This window comes from Dendrobates tinctorius, unplaced genomic scaffold (assembly GCF_039654945.1).
Source record: "Dendrobates tinctorius isolate UK_male_01 unplaced genomic scaffold, ASM3965494v1 ptg000058l, whole genome shotgun sequence".
NCBI classification, from domain to species: domain Eukaryota; kingdom Metazoa; phylum Chordata; class Amphibia; order Anura; family Dendrobatidae; genus Dendrobates; species Dendrobates tinctorius.
Genome location: NW_027361726.1, coordinates 22,487,534 through 22,510,367, shown reverse-complemented (window position 1 = coordinate 22,510,367; position 22,834 = coordinate 22,487,534). Strand labels below are relative to the sequence as shown.

Genomic DNA, 22,834 nt, shown 5'->3' with positions numbered 1-22,834 from the left:
CAAAGTAAGACAACCAGTTATCAAACAGGGTAACTCCTTACACTCGTTGTGGCCAGCATGTTATCAGGATCTACTAAAGTCCTTAACAGTCCCGTCAGCTGCACAGCTCCTCCTAGTTCAGGATCAGTGTCGCAAATCATATGTTCAATGATTAGGTTAATCAGCAAGATATCCTAACAAAAAAAACAGATAAAGTCTTCACAGGTAAGTAATTAGTGCATGAAAAACTGTATGTTGTACTTTCCATTTTATAAAAGGAATTGTACTTTGGAGAAACGTATTATATTTAATAGACTGCCCTAAAATGTACCTTGAAATCACTTTAAAACTGTGGATTTTTTTAATCCCTGTACCCACAAAGCAAATACTGTGGGATTTTCTCCCCTGAATGTATGCTGTATTTAACTATCCAATCAAAGTGGATGTGATTTCATGAGAACTCATACCCACTGTTAAACTGTGCACTTTTATCTCTATAGGTTTCATAGCTTGAAAAAAAACAAAAAACAAAACACATGTAAAACTGCATGTGAAAAAAAAGTGTAGAATCAAAACATTTCTGTGCTAGAAAAATGCTGCATTAAATCTATACTAAAAAACACAGCGGACTCTGCAATGCATCATCGGAAGAGAAAAAAAACTACATACTGCCAGTATGGTATGAGCAGGATTTGAGGAAGTGTCCACACTGCCTATATTTGGGAGAAAAGCAGGTTGCCCAGCAAAGGTACTGGGAGACAGAACAGTTAAAATAAGTCTATGACTACAGAGACAAAAACAACTTAAAACTTTCATAGTACATAGGAACAAGTGAGTTTGCAGCCTTTTTTTTGTAAACTTGTATTGAAAAATCAGTTGCCTTTTAATTGAAGAGAAACAATCAACACATTAAAAACTAATACAAAAAAGTTAAGGTACTTACGTCATCATTCTGCTGCGATTCCTGCATTACAAACTCCCGCACCATGGATGGGTTGTACTCCACAAGGTAGGAGAAGATATCGGTGGCCGCACTGCGGACCTGAGTATCGTCCATACCCTGAAAATAACAATTCTAAGTTATATCTGGCCATTGATAATTTACAAGGGGGTTTCTTACAATCAAAACTTATCGCTAACTGCTGCTGAGACCCTCACTGATCACAAAAGTCGCAACCGCAATTTGTGACAAGTTTAATTTCGAGTGATCATCCGCATTGTGGACAGGTGCTTAAGCTGTCTTTTCTTTGCATGCATTATTCTAGTCCACAAAAGGTACAATGCTGGGTCTTTCCCCCCTCAGTAGCCCATGTGGAAAATTGGCTATGTGCGCTGCCTATAAGGCCATATGTAGCACATGGAGGACTCGCAAACCAATTCTACCCTCGTATAAACGAACCTTAAGGAACTTGCAAAGATAACAGAGCGCTAAACCTAGTTATTTCTATCATCGCTACAGATGTGCCATTTATCTGTTGTACTTCATTGTTTTGTTTTTTATAATGTGAAGTTCAGAACCCATTCCACATACCAGTATTACTTCCAGGGCAGGCAGGATGCCCATGTTAGATAAAGTCTTGAAGAAAGCATCTCTGTTCTGAGGTTGTAATGTTTGGGAAAAAGCACAAAACTCTTTCAGGAAGTTCACCTGTAAAAGTAAAATCAGCACAAGGGTTATAAGGATTCTCTAACAAAAGAAAATATTAACAGCGTGCAAAGGGTTACAGTGCACGGGTTACAGCAGTTCATACACACCAGCTCCTGACGTTTCTCATCATCTGTCGCTTCGTCTGTCAGGTGTGCAAATAATTCTGTTAAAAATTTCTCATCCTCCTAGAAGTCCGAGCACAGAATTATAGTTATCAACATGAATAGTAGGATTTTTATCATTGGAATTAAAAACTTCACTTTGATGACTTAATAGAAAATTTTTCCAATTCTGCTCGAGAGTATACACTGTGTTCCAAATTATTATGCAAATTGGATTTAAGTGTCATAAAGATGTTATTTTTTGTTTTTCAAATAAACTCATAGATGGTATTGTGTATCAGGGCTCTTTGGATCCCTGAAATCAATCTCAAATGCCTGTGATAATTAGTTTACCAGGTGAGCTCAATTAAAGGAAAACTACTTAAGAATGATGTTCCACATTATTAAGCAGGGAACAGGTTTCAAGGAATTTAGTAAATAAAAAGGATCTCTCTGCTGCTGAAAAGCATCAAATAGTCCAATGCCTTGGTCAAGAGATGAAAACATTAGATATTTCCCAAAAATTTAAACGTGATCATTGTACTGTTAAGAGATTTGTGGTTGATTCTGAGCACAGACTTGTTTGTGCTGATAAAGGCAGAATTAGGAAGGTTTTGCCAGGCAAGTTCATTGGATTAAGAGAGTGGCTGCTAAAAAGCCATTACAAACCAGCAAACAGATATTTAAAGCTCCTGGTGCCTCTGGAGTCCCTCGAACCTCAAGGTGTAGGATCCTTCAAAGGCTTGCTGTGGTGCATAAATCTACTATTTGGCCACCCCTAAACAGTGTTCACAAGCAGAAATGGTTGCAGTGGGCCCAGACATACATGAAGACTAATTTTCAAACAGTCTTGTTTACTGATGAGTGTCGAGCAACCCTGGATGGTCCAGATGGATGGAGTAGTGGATGGTTGGTGGATGGCCACTATGTCCCAACAAGGCTGCGATGTCAGCAAGGAGGTGGAGGAGTCATGTTTTGAGCCGGAATCATGGGGAAACAGCTGGTAGGGCTCTTTAAGGTTCCTGAAGGTGTGAAAATGACCTCTGCAAAGCATATAGAGTTTCTGACTGACAGCTGTCTTCCATGGTATAAAAAGCAGAAACGTGCCTTCAGGAGCAAAATCATCTTCATGCATGATAATGCACCATCTCATGCTGCAAAGAATACCTCTGAGTCATTGACTGCTATAGGCATAAAAGGAGATAAACTCATGGTGTCGCCACCATCTTCCCCTGACCTCAACCCTATAGAGAACCTTTGGAGTATCATCAAGCAAAAGATCTATGAGGGTGGGAGGCAGTTCACATCAAAACAGCAGCTCTGGGAGGCTATTCTGACTTCATGCAAAGAAATACAAGCAGAAACTCTCCAAAAACGCACAATTTCAATGGATGCAAGAATTGTGAAGGTGATATCAAAGAAGGGTTCCTATGTTACCATGTAACTTGGCCTGTTAAGCTATTTAACTCCAAAATATCCTTTTTGTTCAGAGAATGTGACCTCCTAATGCTGCAAATTCCACAAATGAGCATTTTCAGTTCTTTAAAACATATCAAATGTTTATAAATTCTACTGTGCCTAATTGGAACAGTGCAATTTGAGTTTTTATTCATTTTGGAGATTATACTGTTATTATTGGGAGGTTTCTTCAATAAAATTTGATGTATACTCTAACCGGTGATGACTTTTATTAGACTGACTGTCATTTGTACCGACTAGTTAGGAAAATCAGAGAAAAATATCATTTGCATAATAATTTGGAACACAGTGTAGAATCCAAAATAAGAGTCTAACAGACCAATAAGAATGGTCACTTGTAATCGCCTTCTACCATCCTGGGAGTAATGATAATTGTAAATGAATACAATGAAAAATAAAATCATAGTGAAAAGAAATGAGGTCATGTTTCCACGCAGAGTAAATGTTGCGGTTTTTACTACTGCCTTTAAATTCTGCTATATTTAACAGTTCAAGCAAACTGAATGTGAATTCAAGAAAACTCATGCCCACTGCCCATTCAAAGACGCTGTGGCAGTGTGCCGTTTATCTATTTTATCCCCTACTGAACTCCAGAAAACACGTATGTAAAAACCGGAATGGCATTTTTAGCTGCAAAATTCCAGTTCTTTTTTTACTTAAAAATTGAAATATGCATAAATAAAAGGGTAAACAGAAAAAAACAGCAAAAAACAAAATAAGAAGAAAAGATTGCTATTGTGTGTACATCTACAGAATAAAAGCAGCTTTTTCACAAGTGGGAACATAGAGGGTCCAGTTTCAGGAGCTCTCAAGCTATGTGCACAATCTGAAGGGACCCATGTCAATGCAGAACCATTTAAAATATACACCTCATTGCATGTTAGAAGAAAAATGGTAACAGATGCAGTCATTTGGAAAGAGTGTCCATTTGCATAGCTCACAATTTACTTTACAGTACGTCTCCGGCCATTTCTGTGAAATCTTCTTCATTACTCTTGTAGTGGGCAGGTTATTAGCAATGAAGCAACAGCACAACACAATGCTGGGTCACTGATGTGTTAGGCAAAGAATGACTGACTGATTGAATATATGGAGACTGGTAGCAATGTGAGCATCTCCTTATAAGTTGTTCTTCAGTGATACTACACAAATATGTCACATAAGTGTATTACAATGCAAAGTGGCAAACAGCAAATGGAAGCATCCACAGCCAACGACTGTCAAACATGAGGAAAGTCCCACTATTTAGGATTCTAAAATTGATGCTGTGCAAAACATATGTAATCAACGAAGTTAAGGGTAGCTACCTAGGTCTCTGCTAAGCTTAACCCAATTACTACCAGTATATAGTTTCTTGGGGCAGTAAACTGCCATAGAGCCAAGGAGCCACACCACTGTTATACAAAGAATACATCAGAATATACCAGGTCCAACAATGGTGCATGCAGCAATTTTCAAGACCTTGCTCACATACTAAGGTTTACATGCCTGGAAAATCCCCTTGCATATACAAGCATATCCATTAAGTGAACACAGCCCTATACAAAATAGAGCAGTAAAATTGCCATTTGTCTTAGGTCGCTGCAGATTCTCATAGAATATTAACACCTCGCTAAAATAAGTTTTCAAATAGGGGAGAAATTTACCGTACAAAAACTGATTGATTTGAGTACCGCTATCTATGTGAGCGGTTCCCAGCACCATCAACACGCTCCCTGTGAGCAGCTTCCCGGCAATACTAGCCTACCACAGGCTGTTCCAGCCTACAAACCCCCTGGGATTGGAACACACTGCACCACCAATGCCAGCAGAAGTAAGTAACTTATTTGCACATACACATGCTCTGAATTTTCCTTGTTTAAATGGAGAAAACTACCTATTTACCATCACCAGCATTATTATTCACTGTTCTTATTATCATTTCCATTCTTTTATATATAAATCTGGCATCTAGACAAATCCTTGGAAATACACTCCTGACCTTGGCCTTGTCTCTATAGTTTGGTTCCTCAGCCTCACATTATATCTATGTAAGAGAACCACTAATAAGTGTACCCAATATCGGGAGGAACGTGCAGTAAAACAAGTTTATTACCTTTCATATAGCTAAATACTGACTACGATTGACTTTCTAATCCTCGATCGATCTAAGGGTGTGTGCACACGCTGCGGATTCTGCTGCGGTTCCGCAGCGGATTTGGCCGCTGCGGGTCCGCAGTTTTTGCTGCGGTGTACAGTACCATTATTCCCTATGGGAATAAAAAACCGCTGTGACAGACGGTGCGGATTTTTCCGCGCGGTTTTGAAACCGCAGAAAGAATTGACATGTCAATTCTTTCAGCGGATTCCGCTGCGGTTTGCCATCTCCTCCATTGTGGAGATGAAAAACCGCAGGGCAGAACCGCAGGTCTTTTGACCTGCAGATTTACCTGCGGATTTTACAAAATCCGCGCGGCCAAATCCGCACCCCAATCCGCAGCGTCTGCACGTACCCTAAAGCCCCGCTTTCTACTCAGGGGCTCTATAAAAAGCATGCTATTACAATTGATCCAATAAGTAAAGCCCCCGTCACACATAGCGATCTCGCTAGCAAGATCGCTGCCGAGTCACAATTTTTGTGACGCAACAGCGATCTCACAAGCGAGATCGCTGTGTGTGACACTGACCAGCGACCGGCCCCCTGCCGGTATCGCTGATCGTTGTTGGAATGCCCTGGACATTTCTTTGATAGCTGGTCTCCCGATGGCCAGCACTCATCGCTGCGTATAACAGGCGGGAGACCAGCGATCAGCGCGATGGTAAGGTACACATCGGGTTTCTAAGCAGCGCGCATCACTTAGAAACCCGATGTGTACCTTAGTTACCAGAGCGCTGATGCAGGGAGCTGGTAACCAAGGTACACATCGGGTTTCTAAGGGACGCGGGCTGCTTAGAAACCCGATGTGTACCTTAGTTACCAGCTCCCTGCATCAGGCGCTGCTAACTAACGTGCACAGCGACGCCGGGTGCTCGGCGTCGCTGGTGCTGATCGCTGGTGAAGCTGTCTGTTTGACAGCTCACCAGCGATCATGTAGCGACTCACCAGCGATCCTGACAAGCTGATATCGTTGTCGGGATCGCTGGTGAGTCGCTATGTGTGACGGGGCCCTTAGTGTATAAACTCACTCACCAATTACTGTCAAGATAAATACACTTAACCCAATTAACACATTTCAGGTACTAGGGTACCGTGCTATCTACAAGCAGCACCAATCCAGTTTTTGTCATCTCATCTGTAACCTACTCAAGCAATTCATATCGTCTCGTGCCCACTGGTTGCCACTAATATTGCACCCCCTTACAGTTGCGCAAGTGAGATAACTTCTTATTCCCTCAAATCACTTTTTTGTACGGTAAATTTCTCCCCTAGTTGCAAACTTATTTTAGCGCGGTTTTTATATTTATTTTTTTCAGGCGTTATACACCAACAGGAATCGATACAGGACCTGTCTATTCACCAGCAGCTTATAAGTTCATCCCTTCCCTTCTTTGGTAAATAAACAAACTTTTTAGAGTGAAGCGCCAGTGTATATTTAATTAATTAGATTCTCATAGAAGATTTGACACCAGACTCTCTATGTGGGAAACACAGCTACTGTGGCCACAACACAGGTAATGCAGCTCTATGACATCGCAGGAGAACATTGTGATATAAGCACAAGAATTAGTCAGTTTTCTTAGGTCGGTGTTAGAGAGGAGACAAATACTCATAACTCACCTGTAACATACCAACTATCTCCACTTTATTAAAAAATATGAAAGAGTGAAGCGTAGACAACATGTTTTCTTCAAAGACAGAGGGCGTGGGCAATACCACATCTTGTATGTATTGCACTCTGTACGTCTGGTGAATTTTCTGTTTTAGCTCAGGGTCCGATATGGGGATCACCTCCTTAAATTTAGCAGTTTTTGTTAGAAACTCCCTGTGCTTTCGCTGGACAGATAACGAGGGGTCGTACTCCAGGCAGCCAATGATGTCCATGATGCAGTCTTCAGAAAACATGACTTCAAAGAGTGCAGTTCGGTTTAAGAGGAAAATGCCCTTAATAATTTCATACAAGTGGTGTAATCCTTCAATGTTTTCCAGGTCTTCACACACATGAAAAAGTTCAAGGAGCTTTTTAATGTACCCCTCATTCTCTAAAGACAGAGATAATTTTTCACGCCGGAGCGGAGAGGGCAACGAAGAGGCCACAACTTCAGCGATTTCCTCTAACCGACTAAGTTCACAGGATGGCAATTCCAAGCCTGGAGAGGACATATCCTCGAAACGCTCTTCTTCCGATTCATCCACCAGATCCTGAGTGATATCCACGGAAGGGTCTTTCCCTTGAACCTGCAGGAAAAAGAACAAGTATGTTTTTATTGGTTCTAGATGCAAGTATATATTTATAAGAATGAAAAAAATGCATGTGAAAAGAAGCACATCTTGCACAAAATACCGCATATTTTCCAAAACGCTATGTGGGGGGTGTCTAAAGACAGCCACATCCGTCATTCATAGACAAGGTCATAAGCTGTAGGAATAACGCACATGTACACTACTGCTGCTGGGCTTCCAGTGATCTCATAGATGAGACAGGAACAAACTGCAAGTTAGTAAGGTAAATAATCAACATAAAAAAGGGAGAAAAACGTTAACTGCGCATACACCAAAATATGAGAAAATATATAGGGATGTCACCAATCTCGTATTATCTACACAAAGGAAAAAAATAAGGAATATGAGATCTAAGCGCAAACACTTGTTACGTACCTGACATATTTTCTCCCAAATCTCATCACATCCAGCCTTTTCTTGAAAACTCAATGCCAAATCATAGTTTTCAGCTTCTGACCAAACGATCAATGTGTCCTACAAAATACAAAAAAAACAAAAAACAAAACCAATACTTTTTTTATAGCATACCAAGAAAGGAAAGATTTTAATCTTAAAAGTTTATAAGGGTCATCTACTATTTTTCTGACTAGAAATAAGCTAATAGAGTCACAGGACTCGGGTCTAGAGTCAGTATTCCATGCCTGCTGGACAGGAGCCTTGCAAACTGCCTGTTAACAGCTGACATTCCCTGCTCCTCTTTTGATTAACCAGCTTGGCGCATTGTCTTGAGTCTATCACGATGATGTCGCACCAGGCCATCTAAAATTAAAAAAGGAGTCAGGAATGGAAGGCAGGTAGGAGCTGGTTTGCAGGGCTTCTATTCAGCGGCCACAGAATAATGACCAGGCTGCTAAACCAGGGTCCTACAAATAGATTTGCTCATTTCTACAGATCACTCGAGCCTGAATAAGCCCCGCCCAGCGGACCGGCCAGCGGCAGTTTACATACATCTGAACCGATATAAAAAAGGTATTTATGCATGAAAGGTGCGGGGTCAGGGGGAAGCAAAAGTACTAAGAGAATCCTTATGTGACACACAATTGAATGATATCATTATATGATATCTCAAAAAAAGGGATGACAGATTCCCTTTAAGGTAATGTCACAGCATCACAATCGGATTAAGGTCAGAACTCTGACTAGGCCACGCCAAAGTCTTATATTTGTTTTTCTTAATTCATTCAGAGGTGGACTTGCTGGTGTGTTTTGGATCATTGTCCTGCGGCAAAACAGAAGTGCACTTCAGCTTCAAGTCACGAACAGATGGACAGACATTCTACTTTAGATTTTTTTGGTAGACAGTAGAATTCATGGTTTCATTTACCACAGCAAGTCTTCCGGGTTCTGAAGCAGCAAAACAGCCTCAGACCATTTCACTACCACCACCACATTTTACTGTTGGTATGGTGTTCCTTTTCTGAAATGCTGTGCTACTTCTGCGCCACATGTAATGGGACATACACCTTCCAAAAAGTTCAACTTTTGTCTCATCAATCCACAGAGTATTCTCCTAACAGTCTTGGGAATCATCAAGATGTTTTCTGGCAAAACTGAGACAAGCCTTTATGTTCTTATTGCTCAGCAGCGGTTTTCATCTTGGAACTCTGCCATGCAGGCTATTTTTGCCCAGTCTCTTTCTTATGGTGGAGTCATGAGCACTGACCTTAACTGAGGCAAAGTGAGGCCTGCAGTTATTTGGATGTTGTTGTGGGGTCTTTTGTGACCTCTTGGATGAGTCATCGTTGCACTCTTGGGGTAATTTTGGTCGGCCGGCCACTTCTGGGAATGTTCACCACGGTTTCACGCATTCCTCATTTGTGGATGGTGGCTCTCAATGTGGTTTGTTGGAGCCCCAAAGCTTTAGAAATAGCTTTATAACCTTTTCTAGACTGATAAATCTCAATTACGTTGTTTCTCATTTGTTCCAGGATCTGTTTGGTTCACTTCATGATCTCTAGCTTTTGAGGAGCATTTAATCTAATTTACTTTGTCAGACAGGTCCTATTTAAGTGATTTCTTGATTGAAAACAAGTGTGGCAGTAATCAGGCCTGGGTTTGGCTAGGGAATGTGAACTCAGCTTCCCAAAGATGTAATAAACCACAGTTCATTTATATGTTTTTAAAAGGGCGCAATCACTATTTCACACAGTGCCCTGTAGTTTTGGATTTCTTTTTCCCTTAATAATCAAAAAACTTCATTTATAAACTGCATTTTGTGATTACTTGTGTTATTTTTGTCTAATATTTACATGAGTCGTCGTTGTGCTCTTTTGGTCTGGCGGCCACTCCTGGGAAGGTTCACCAATGTTCCATGTTTTCGCCATTTGTGGATAATTGTTCTCAATGTGGTTTGCTGGCATTCCAAAACTTGATAAATGGTTTATAACCTTTTCCAGACTGATAGATCTCAAATACATTTGTTGCAGAATTTCTTTGGAATGCATCATGATGTCCAGCTTTTGAGGAGCCTTTGGTCGCCTTCAATTTGTCAAGCAGGTCCTATTTAAGCGATTTCTTGATTGAGAACAAGTGTGGGTGGCAGTAGTCAGGCCTGCATGTGGCTAGGGAATTTGAACGCAGCTTACCAAATATGTGATAAGCCACAGTTAAAGGGAACATGTCACCAGGTATAATGCAGTTAACCTGCAGATATTGGGATAATCTGCAGGTTATCAGTGCTATGATGTTGTCCAGCGCCTGCACGTAGCCAAATACAGTGGGGAGAAAATGAACTTTATTCCCCCTGCAAGCTCCGTTTCAGTCACTGCTCTGAGTATACAGAGCAGCTGATGTAACCGCACCCCCGGCCCTGACTGACACTGGCTCTACATTGCGGTCAGCTGTCAGACAGGGGGGTTACAGCCACCACTCTATATACTCAGAGCGATGACTGAACCGATGCAGCCCTGCCCCTATGACTGAAAAGCAAATGCTGGCGGGGAAGAATAAAGATCATTTTCTCCCCGCTGCATTCGGCTGTTTGCAGGTGCCGTACAGCATAATAGCGCTGTTATCCTGCAGATTAACCGCATTATTCCAGGTTCCCTTTATTTATATTTAAGGGGGTAATAATACATTATATTTCTATAGCGCCGACATATTCCACAGCACTTTACATTTCGGAGGGGATTTGTACAGACAACAGACATTACAGCATAACAATAATCACAGATTATAACAAATACCAAGAGGAATGAGGGCCCTGCTCGCAAGCTTACAATCTATAAGGAAAAAAAGGAGACACAAAAGGTGGGTGGTAACAGTTGCCCTGATTGTATGGACCAGCCATAATGTTAAGTGTGTATCAGTACAGACACAGAGGGCTAATAGATGCATAAAGCATGTGGGAACATGATGCGGGGAACCTGGTTATGGTAAAACTTTTGGCTGTGCCACACAGGGATAGATTAGGTTAATATGTTGAGGCGATAGGCCAGTCTGAATAAATGCATTAAAGGGGGTAAACACTTTCACACAACTGTATAAGGAAATTTCAGGTAGAAGTGATCTTATATCATTGCAGGGCTGTAAGTATTTTCCAATCCTCCATAAGAAATAGCAGCTTCATTTCTCATTATCTATCATATAGAGCAGGACATGCAAGATATAATAGGTGACGATTAAAAGTGCATCTAGGTCTGTAATATGAACAGAGATTCCGTTTGCCGCCATACCTCATCCATCCATGTATGAATCCCATCTGCTTTGATGGTGCCATTATTTAAGCTGTAACACAGTTCTACACATTCAGTATCTTTATCAGCACCAAAGCAAATATACAATGAGGACGAGGAAGGAGAAGAATGTAATAGAGAGAAGGCATTGGATTAAGTGGTCATGCAGAAGTCAGTGGATCTTGGTCCGATCATAAACTGTAAGTCTCCCGACAGGAGCATCACAGCTTCATATATTTTCATGAGGTCGTCAGTCGGTTCAGGAGACCTGTGGCCAGTCTATGAATTGTGGTCCAAGATCGGACAGAGATCTACTGACGACTGAATGAGCTCTAACTCTGAGAGCAATGCACTGTAAAATCTGTTAGAAAACAGAAAATTACTCTGTGGCATGGGCATCAAGAGAAGCAAAAAATGACTGTGGTATGGGCATCCCGATAAGCCTGGCATGTGAAAAAGCTTCCTACACATGAAAAGTTATGTACAGGGGGCAGCCTATTTCCTGCGACTCACACTGATCACTGAATCAGAAAGCTGGGCACTAACTAGGAAAGCAGCAAAAGAATCCATAGATAACAAATCAGTATACCAATGGTTTGTCACTTCTGACAAGGAGTGGGACAGTGATCAGCTGTGCGCTTCATCTACCCCATTTAAGAGATTAGAGGGGTCCCCGGACTCAGTTCCTCACAGGTCATAACTTTTGGCAAGTAATATTTACAGATTTTTTTTCTCCTTAAAGTTAATCCTTTTTCGCTTTTTAGAATCCTGCCTGGGACATATTCAGCAGTAAAATATAGCACCGAATCACAATAGAGCATTTTAGAAGTGGGAAACTTTATAGATATAATGGACACATCAGTAACATCTGCTCCAAGCTCATTCTACAAGGCAGCTACTATGCATGGGATCTGGCAATTCACATTGTGCCACATATAAGCAGAGATTTTGGTATTTACCTGCTGTTTCTGGTAAGCAGTGTTTGGGTTAATTTTTGATTCCAAAAGTAATGAACCTAAAAATCAAGACAGAAAAAAAAACTTAAATAAATCCAACGTGGCTGCAGTTATCTAGATAAGATAATCACACATCTGCCTATCGTCTCCTTCGTAACTGAATGGCATTGATTAGGAATAATAAAGGGAAAAAACAAACAAACAGACTTTGCTTTTACTACAATTCTGGTGGCACCAGAGTACAAAACGTGGTACACAGAGGAATAGCTATGACAGCTCTGTGTAAATTATTGCCTTTTTCACAATCTGCACTTATTTTCTATGTGCTATTGGATCCAACAGAAGGAAAGCTTTCCAACTTATCATTCGATTCCTGACCATGTTTAGTCTTCATAAGAGGGACCAACAGCAAAGAACAGGAGAATGTCAAGATTTGCTCCAAGCAAAATCTGATTTTTTGGGGGGTTTGGCATTTTCCGCAAATCACCCATAAAGCCTGGTAAGGGGTGGTTCACATTGCGCTAATGGCTCTGCGTTCAACGCATCCGTTACATAACGGCACTAACGCTATGTAGCGGATGCGTTAACGCGCCCAATGGCCACCATTATAGTAACGCATCCTAACGCATGCCAAATTCGGCATGCATTAGCGATGATGCGTTACTTTGTGACGCACCCTCGAACACGGTCGACAGCGTTCGAGGGTGCATTAGATCCAGCGCACAGCGAACGGACACGTTTGCTGTGCATAGACCTGTTTGGCTAACGCATGGTAGCACATGGTAACAAAATGCTACCATGCGTTAGCGCATATGGTGGCACTAGGTGCACAATAGATGTCAAAAATGACATCTGCGTTAGCGCATCGGTTTAAAGGATCGGTTAAACGGATGCCCCTAACGCAATGTGAACCTAGCCTAATAAAGGAGAATCCTTTGTCAGTATAGTATGTATAGGCACTGCTAGACTCTTGCCTCTCCTCGCTGGAGCAGTCTGCCCACTTACCTGATAAATACTAATAAATAATAGTTAAGATTACCTGAGCTAATTGTACATGCCTCAAATAACAGCGCACAAGAGAAGGCCAGGTTCACATAGCGTTAAAGGAAATCTGTCACCCCTTTTTCGAATATGAGCTGCTGGCACCGACATCAGGGGCTTATCTACAGCATTCTGTCCGGCGCACTGATGTATTCTGCTCTGCCTTCAACAGGGCAGAGCAGTGCGCCTGCGCAGGAGCCACGAGAGGAAGGAAAGAAGAAGACGTCATCGTTAGAAGATGGGAGGCGCCGGACCAGACCACGACACCCATCGGACTGGACCGCCCCCTGGTGAGTATAATCTGAGGCTGTGTTCACACGTAGCGTTTTTTTCGCGTTTTTTGGTGCGGATTTGCCAAAAAATCCGATCAAAAAACGCTTAAAAAAGCTTCCCATTCATTTCTATGCATTTTGCACTTTGTGCATATTGCTGCGTTTTTTACCGCGAAAAAAACGCTTTGCGGTAAAAACGCAGCATGCCATCTGCACTAGCAGTGACGGACCCTCGAATGCTGCAGACCGCTTATGAGGGTCTATCACAGAATGACTGCACATCGCTAACGCATGCCGCTTAGGACACGCGTTAGTGATGCGCCGCATTATGGCAGCGTTAGCGGATGCAATATATCGCGGTGTAACGCAGTCCATTAGACGGACTGCCATAACGCAATCTGAACCCTTCCTAAAGCAATTGTTCATGACAACCAATGAGAATCTACATCTCAAATGGAAAATTAACACATGACCTTTCTGGTTGCCATTGGCAACTACTTCCTGTTTCTGTGCAGCAGGGGGGTGGGGGACTCCGCACACCATTACCTAGGGGAGGGGGTCTCAGCACACCGCCACCATTAACCAGGGGGGACTCAGCGCACCGCCACCATTAACCAGGGGGGACGTCTCAGCGCACCGCCACCATTACCCAGGGGAGGGGCACTCAGCGCTCCGCCCCCATTAACCAGGGGAGGGGGTCTCAGCGCTCCGCCCCCATTAACCAGGGGAGGGGGTCTCAGCGCTCCGCCCCCATTAACCAGGGGGGTCTCAGCGCTCCGTCCCCATTAACCAGGGGGGTCTCAGCGCTCCGTCCCCATTAACCAGGGGGGTCTCAGCGCTCCGTCCCCATTAACCAGGGGGGTCTCAGCGCTCCGTCCCCATTAACCAGGGGGGTCTCAGCGCTCCGTCCCCATTAACCAGGGGGGTCTCAGCGCTCCGTCCCCATTAACCAGGGGGGTCTCAGCGCTCCGTCCCCATTAACCAGGGGGGTCTCAGCGCTCCGTCCCCATTAACCAGGGGGGTCTCAGCGCTCCGTCCCCATTAACCAGGGGGGTCTCAGCGCTCCGTCCCCATTAACCAGGGGGGTCTCAGCGCTCCGTCCCCATTAACCAGGGGGGTCTCAGCGCTCCGTCCCCATTAACCAGGGGGGTCTCAGCGCTCCGTCCCCATTAACCAGGGGGGTCTCAGCGCTCCGTCCCCATTAACCAGGGGGGTCTCAGCGCTCCGTCCCCATTAACCAGGGGGGTCTCAGCGCTCCGTCCCCATTAACCAGGGGGGTCTCAGCGCTCCGTCCCCATTAACCAGGGGGGTCTCAGCGCTCCGTCCCCATTAACCAGGGGGGTCTCAGCGCTCCGTCCCCATTAACCAGGGGGGTCTCAGCGCTCCGTCACCATTAACCAGGGGGGTCTCAGCGCTCCGTCACCATTAACCAGGGGGGTCTCAGCGCTCCGTCACCATTAACCAGGGGGGACTCAGCGCACCGCCACCATTAAACAGGGGGGACTCAGCGCACCGCCACCATTAAACAGGGGGGTCACAGCGCACCGCCACCATTAAACAGGGGGGTCACAGCGCACAGTCACCATTAACCAGGGGGGTCACAGCGCACCGTCACCATTAACCAGGGGGGTCACAGCGCACCGTCACCATTAACCAGGGGGGTCACAGCGCACCGTCACCATTAAACAAGGGGGACTCAGCGCACCGCCACCATTAACCAGGGGGGTCACAGCGCACCGTCACCATTAAACAGGGGGGTCAGAGTGCACCGCCACCATTAACCAGGGGGGTCACAGCGCACCGCCACCATTAAACAGGGGGGTCACAGCGCACCGTCACCATTAAACAGGGGGGTCAGAGTGCACCGCCACCATTAACCAGGGGGGTCTCAGCGCATTGCCACCATTAACCAGAGGGTCTCAGCGCACTGTCACCATTAAACAGGGGGGTCAGAGTGCACCGCCACCATTAACCAGGGGGGTCTCAGCGCATTGCCACCATTAACCAGGGGGTCTCAGCGCAGTCACCCGCCTCCCCTCCGCCTGGGCCGCCACTCACCGTCGCTCTCGGCCCGCACCAGCAGGGACATGCCCTTCAGCCGGTCCACGTAACCAGAGGACACATGACCGGTGCCCCGGTCGTCCCACTGCCGGTCCTCGTTCAGTGTGTAGACCTTCACCCGCCGCCGGGTGTCCGTCATCCTGGCGGCTCTCTGCTCCGGGAGGCCCGGTCCCCGGGCTGTCGTGACTCCCGGACCCCGGTCAGCAGCGCCCGCTCTCCGAGCTTTCCTAGAACGTATAGACCGGAACACAGGCCTCAATCTCCGTGCTTTCCTAAAGGCCGCAGTCCGGCTGCTCTGTCGTGCTGCTCCGGGTCTGTGGGCTCTTCTCGCGCCCGCCAGGCCCAATCCCCGGACCTTCCTGACACCCGTAGCGGCTTCTTTCTCCACCACTTTCCGTAGCCCGGTGCACGGGCTTTCCGTGTCTTCTAGTACCCCTGTAGGCCTTAGGTAGCCGGTGAGTCGTGACGCCGCCGAGCGCTGATCACGTCAGCCCAGCTCCTGTTTTCTGAAGTGGATGTGAGTTAGGCCAGAGCCCGGGGGCTCGATCTGCGTTAATGGCGGAAAGATGAGAAGTGAAGCCCGGGCTCGTCCTCAGTGTCCCGACCGCTGCTCTACGCTCACTCCCGGTGTCCCCGCCCCTTTGCCCGCCGTGCCTGGCCCAATGTGTCCGTCACAGCGCAGCTGCCATATTCCTCGTCCCCTCCCTCAGCGCGCTCTCACCGCCCCCTCCCCGCCGCTGTCTGGAGAGGAAGAGCTCCCCCAATATCCCCCGTCATGTGTCGTACTCATGGTCTCTAGTAAGTAGTCACCACAGCATTAAAGCAAAGGAACCCAATATGGAGCTTATAGATTACATCACCTCAGAGGGGTCACTGACATAATCCAGAAATCACCTCAGAGGGGTCTGGGACAGAACCCCAGAAATCACCTCAGAGGGGGGTTAGTGAGCAATCCAGAAATCACCTCAGAGGGGTCCATGACAGAACGCCAGAAATATTTCAGAGGGATCTGTAACCGAATCCAGAAATCATCTCAGAGGGGTCAGTGACCGAACCCCAGAAATCACCTCAGAGGGGTCAGTGACTGAACCCCACAAATCACCTCAGAGGGGTCAGTGACAGAACCCCAGAAATCACTTCAGAAGGGGTCTGTGACCAAATCCAGAATTCACCTCAGAGGGGTCTGTGACCTTATCCAGAAATCACCTCAGAGGGGTCTCTGACTAAATCCAGAAATCACCTAAGAGGGGTAAGTAACAGAATCCTAGAAATCACCTCAGAGGGGTCAGTGACCGAACCACAAAAATCACTTCAGAGAGGTCTGTGACTGAACCTCAGATATCACCTCAGAGGGGTCTGTGACTGAACCCCAGACATCACCTCAGAGAGGTCAGTGACTGAACCCCAGAAATCACTTCAGAAGAGTCCGTGGCTCAAACCCAGAAATCACCTCATACGGGTCAGTGACCTAATCCAGAAATCACCTCAGAGGGGTCAGTGACTGAACCCTTGAAATAATCTCAGAGGGGTCTGTGACCACCAGAAATCACCTCAGAGGAGTCTGTGACGTAATCCAGAAATCACTTCAGAGGGGTCATTGACTGAATCAAGAAATTACCTCAGAGGGGTTTGTGACAGAACCCCATAAATCATTTCAGAGGGATCTACAGTATGACCAAATTCAGAAATATCCTCAGAGGGGTCAGTAACCGAAGCCCAGAAATCACCTTAGAGGGGTCTGGGACTGAACCCCAGAAATCACCTCAGAGGGGTTAGTGACCTAATCCAGAAATCACTTCAGAGGGATCAGTGACCGAACCCCAGAAATCACCTCAGAGGGGTTAGTGAGCAATCCAGAAATCACCTCAGAGGGGTCCATGACAGAACCCCATAAATCATTTCAGAGGGATCTGTAACCAAATCCAGAAATCATCTCAGAGGGGTCAGTGACCGAACCCCAGAAATCACCTCACAGGGGTCAGTGACAGAACCCCAGAAATCACTTCAGAAGGGGTCTGTGACCTTATCCAGAATTCACCTCAGAGGGGTCTGTGACCTTATCCAGAAATCACCTCAGAGGGGTCTCTGTGACTAAATACAGAAATCACCTCAGAGGGGTCGTGACCGAACCCCAAAAATCACTTCAGAGGGGTCTGTGACTGAACCTCAGATATCACCTCAGAGGGGTCTGTGACTGAACCCCAGACATCACATCAGAGTGTTCAGTGACTGAACCCCAGAAATCACTTCAGAAGAGTCTGTGGCTCAAACCCAGAAATCACCTCATACGGGTCAGTGACCTAATTCAGAAATCACCTCAGAGGGGTCAGTGACTGAACCCTAGAAATCATCTCAGAGGGGTCTGTGACTGAACACCAGAAATCACCTCAGAGGAGTCTGTGAAGTAATCCAGAAATCACTTCAGAGGGGTCATTGACTGAATCAAGAAATTACCTCAGAGGGGTCTGTGACAGAACCCCATAAATCATTTCAGAGGGATCTATGACCAAATCCAGAAATAAACTCAAAGGGGTCAGTGACCGAACCCCAGAAATCACCTCAGAGAGGTCAATGACTGAACTCCACAAATCACCTCAGAGGGGTCAGTGGCCGAACCCCAGACATCACCTTAGAGGGGTCTGTGACTGAACCCCAGAAATCACCTCAGAGGGTTCAGTGACTGAACCCCAGAAATCACTTCAGAAGAGTCCGTGGCTCAAACCCAAAAATCACCTCATACGGGTCAGTGACCTAATCCAGAAATCACCTCAGAGGGGTCAGTGACTGAACCCTATAAATCATCTCAGAGGGGTCTGTGACTGAACACCTGAAATCACCTCAGAGGAGTCTGTGACGTAATCCAGAAATAAACTCAGAGGGGTCAGTGACCGAACCCCAGAAATCACCTCAGAGAGGTCAATGACTGAACTCCACAAATCACCTCAGAGGGGTCAGTGGCCGAACCCCAGACATCACCTTAGAGGGGTCTGTGACTGAACCCCAGAAATCACCTCAGAGGGTTCAGTGACTGAACCCCAGAAATCACTTCAGAAGAGTCCGTGGCTCAAACCCAAAAATCACCTCATACGGGTCAGTGACCTAATTCAGAAATCACCTCAGAGGGGTCAGTGACTGAACCCTAGAAATCATCTCAGAGGGGTCTGTGACTGAACACCAGAAATCACCTCAGAGGAGTCTGTGAAGTAATCCAGAAATCACTTCAGAGGGGTCATTGACTGAATCAAGAAATTACCTCAGAGGGGTCTGTGACAGAACCCCATAAATCATTTCAGAGGGATCTATGACCAAATCCAGAAATAAACTCAAAGGGGTCAGTGACCGAACCCCAGAAATCACCTCAGAGAGGTCAATGACTGAACTCCACAAATCACCTCAGAGGGGTCAGTGGCCGAACCCCAGACATCACCTTAGAGGGGTCTGTGACTGAACCCCAGAAATCACCTCAGAGGGTTCAGTGACTGAACCCCAGAAATCACTTCAGAAGAGTCCGTGGCTCAAACCCAAAAATCACCTCATACGGGTCAGTGACCTAATCCAGAAATCACCTCAGAGGGGTCAGTGACTGAACCCTATAAATCATCTCAGAGGGGTCTGTGACTGAACACCTGAAATCACCTCAGAGGAGTCTGTGACGTAATCCAGAAATAAACTCAGAGGGGTCAGTGACCGAACCCCAGAAATCACCTCAGAGAGGTCAATGACTGAACTCCACAAATCACCTCAGAGGGGTCAGTGGCCGAACCCCAGACATCACCTTAGAGGGGTCTGTGACTGAACCCCAGAAATCACCTCAGAGGGTTCAGTGACTGAACCCCAGAAATCACTTCAGAAGAGTCCGTGGCTCAAACCCAAAAATCACCTCATACGGGTCAGTGACCTAATCCAGAAATCACCTCAGAGGGGTCAGTGACTGAACCCTATAAATCATCTCAGAGGGGTCTGTGACTGAACACCTGAAATCACCTCAGAGGAGTCTGTGACGTAATCCAGAAATTACTTCAGAGGGGTCATTGACTGAATCAAGAAATGACCTCAGAGGGGTCTGTGACAGAACCCCATAAATCATTTCAGAGGGATCTATGACCAAATCTAAAAAATAACCTCAGAGGAGTGAGTGACCGAACCCCAGAAATCACCTCAGAGGGTTCAGTGACTGAACCCCACAAATCACCTCAGAGGGGTCTGTGACAGAACCCCAGACATCACCTCAGAGGGGTCTGTGACTGAACTCCAGAAATCACCTCAGAGGGGTCTGTGACTGAACCCCAGACATCACCTTAGAGGGGTCTGTGACTGAACCCCAGAAATCACCTCAGAGGGTTCAGTGACTGAACCCCAGAAATCACTTCAGAAGTTTCCATGGCTCAAACCCAGAAATCACCTCATACGGGTCAGTGACCTAATCCAGAAATCACCTCAGAGGGGTCAGTGACTAAACCCTAGAAATCATCTCAGAGGGGTTTGTGACTGAACTCCAGAAATCACCTCAGAGGAGTCTGTGACCTAATCCAGAAATCACTTCAGAGGGGTCATTGACTGAATCAAGAAATCACCTCAGAGGGGTCTGTGACAGAACCCCATAAATCATTTCAGAGGGATCTATGACCAAATCTAAAAAATAACCTCAGAGGAGTGAGTGACCGAACCCCAGAAATCACCTCAGAGGGTTCAGTGACTGAACCCCACAAATCACCTCAGAGGGGTCTGTGACAGAACCCCAGACATCACCTCAGAGGGGTCTGTGACTGAACTCCAGAAATCACCTCAGAGGGGTCTGTGACTGAACCCCAGACATCACCTTAGAGGGGTCTGTGACTGAACCCCAGAAATCACCTCAGAGGGTTCAGTGACTGAACCCCAGAAATCACTTCAGAAGTTTCCATGGCTCAAACCCAGAAATCACCTCATACGGGTCAGTGACCTAATCCAGAAATCACCTCAGAGGGGTCAGTGACTAAACCCTAGAAATCATCTCAGAGGGGTTTGTGACTGAACTCCAGAAATCACCTCAGAGGAGTCTGTGACCTAATCCAGAAATCACTTCAGAGGGGTCATTGACTGAATCAAGAAATCACCTCAGAGGGGTCTGTGACAGAACCCCATAAATCATTTCAGAGGGATCTATGACCAAATCCAGAAATAACCTCAGAGGGGTCAGTGACCGAACCCCAGAAATCACCTCAGAGGGGTCAATGACTGAACCCCACAAATCACCTCAGAGGGGTCAGTGACCGAAATCCAGAAATCACCTCAGAGGGGTCTGTGACTGAACCCCAGACATCACCTCAGAGGGGTCTGTGACTGAACCCCAGACATCACCTCAGAGGGGTCTGTGACTGAACCCCATAAATCACCTCAGAGGGTTCAGTGACTTAACCCCAGAAATCACTTCAGAAGAGTCCGAGTTGTAAATTATTTTTTTCTTTGAGACCTTGATCATCTGGGGATGAGACTCAGCGGGTAGGGATTATTATCTCCTTACTTAGGGAGGGTCCCCAATCTTGGGCTTCCTCCAGGTGCAGACACTGACAGCTTGGGGCCCCCTTCCTTTTATGGCGACAAAGCTATATATATAGTGCCACACACATACATGTAAATATTACATAGCCTCCTTTATTATGTATATTGCGCCCCTTATTATGCAGTGCCCTCTCTTGCTATGTACAGCACCGTTCCCTACATACTGGATTATATAGAGCCCTGTTTTATATTATATACCGTCCTGTCTTGTTAGCTGTATAATGCAATGATGGCTAGGAAAGCTTCCTTTCTAATGGAGGAGATGATGGACTGGTAGTCTGGTCACCGGCTCCTCCATCAGCAGTCATTTTATATCTGACGGGGGATGGGAGCTTCCTGAGGCTATAAGAAGCCTCCCCAGAACCAATGAGAGGCCACCATAATAGGTCCCAGGTGTGCAGGTGAGAGTCTGCACTGAGGTCAAAACATTAACCCCAGCAGTGCCGTTCATCCAGCACTGGTATCATGACAGTACCCCCCCTCTCAATGGGGGGCCTCTGGACCCCCAGGCTTGCCCGGGTATCTAGCATGGAAAGCCTGAACCAGACGATCCGCATGCATCAACCGGGCCGGCACCCAGGACCTGTCCTCCGGCCCATACCCCTTCCAATGAACTAGGTACTGTACTGACCGCCGTACCAACCTAGAATCTACGATGTGACCAATCTCATATTCCACATGTCCCTCAACCAAAACCGGAGGAGCAGCGGACTCGGATTCTCCCCGGACTGCTTCAAACAATTTCAGTAGAGATCTATGGAAGACGTTAGGGATCTTGAAAGAGGGTGGAAGGCACAGCCTGTACGCTACTGGGTTGATTTTTTCCACAATCTTGTACGGGCCAATGAATTTGGGGCCCAACTTGGCTGACGGAATCTTTAACTTAATGTTTCGCGTGGAGAGCCAAACTTTCTCTCCAACCTGAAACATGGGACCAGGTGTTCGTTTCCTGTCCGCGAAAAACATACCTGCCTTGAGACCTAGATATACGCCGCTGAACTTCTGCCCATGTATCTTTTAACCGCTGAACAGAGTCCTCAGCCCCGGGGCACCCCGTATCCACAAGAGAAAACTCACCAAAATGAGGACTGAACCCATAGTTGATCAAGAAAGGGGACATACCAGTGGATTGACTCACCCGACTATTGAAGGCAAATTCAGCCAACGGCAGTATATCAGACCAGTCATTCTGTCTAGCAGAAGTCAGACATCTGAGGATCTCTTCCAGAGACTGATTAGTGCGTTCCGTCTGACCATTACTCTCAGGATGGTATGCAGACGAAAAGGACAGAGATATCCCTAATTTTTTGCAGAAAGCACACCAAAACTTAGCCACAAACTGCATACCACGATCAGACACCACATTCAGGGGTACCCCATGCAAGCGGACCACATGCTGCACAAACAATCTGGATAAGGTCTCAGCAGAAGGTAATGCGGACAGGGGTACAAAATGAGCCTGCTTTGAAAATCTGTCCACCACTACCCATACCACCGTATTACCCTGGAAGAGGGAAGATTGGTAATAAAATCCATGGACAGATGGGTCCACGGTCTTTCGGGAACTTCCAAGGGCATCAGCTCCCCCGCCAGCCAGCTATGGGAGCTTTTAGAACGAGCGCAGACCCCACAACCAGAAATGAATTTCTTTATATCAGAACC

At 46.0% G+C, this 22,834-nt stretch overlaps 1 protein-coding gene across 2 annotated transcripts in view; it reads right to left on the bottom strand.

Moving 5' to 3' along the window:
• The window catches only part of PPP4R3A (protein phosphatase 4 regulatory subunit 3A), a 56,000-nt gene extending 39,638 nt beyond the window's left edge, over positions 1–16,362 (bottom strand). Inside the window, exons 1-8 of one of the 2 annotated variants that reach the window (XR_012232699.1) lie at positions 15,629–16,362; positions 12,261–12,316; positions 8,003–8,101; positions 6,965–7,582; positions 1,735–1,812; positions 1,511–1,627; positions 923–1,039; positions 42–173 (exon numbers count right to left, since the gene is read on the bottom strand). Coding sequence is in view for 1 of the 2 variants with exons in the window: in XM_073578159.1 (XP_073434260.1) it covers positions 42–173; positions 923–1,039; positions 1,511–1,627; positions 1,735–1,812; positions 6,965–7,582; positions 8,003–8,101; positions 12,261–12,316; positions 15,629–15,770 (1,359 nt within the window). In the remaining variant the exon portion in view is untranslated. The remainder of the gene's footprint in view (positions 1–41; positions 174–922; positions 1,040–1,510; positions 1,628–1,734; positions 1,813–6,964; positions 7,583–8,002; positions 8,102–12,260; positions 12,317–15,628) is intronic. The other variant, XM_073578159.1, reaches the window with a different exon arrangement.
• Positions 16,363–22,834: the final 6,472 nt, after the last annotated feature.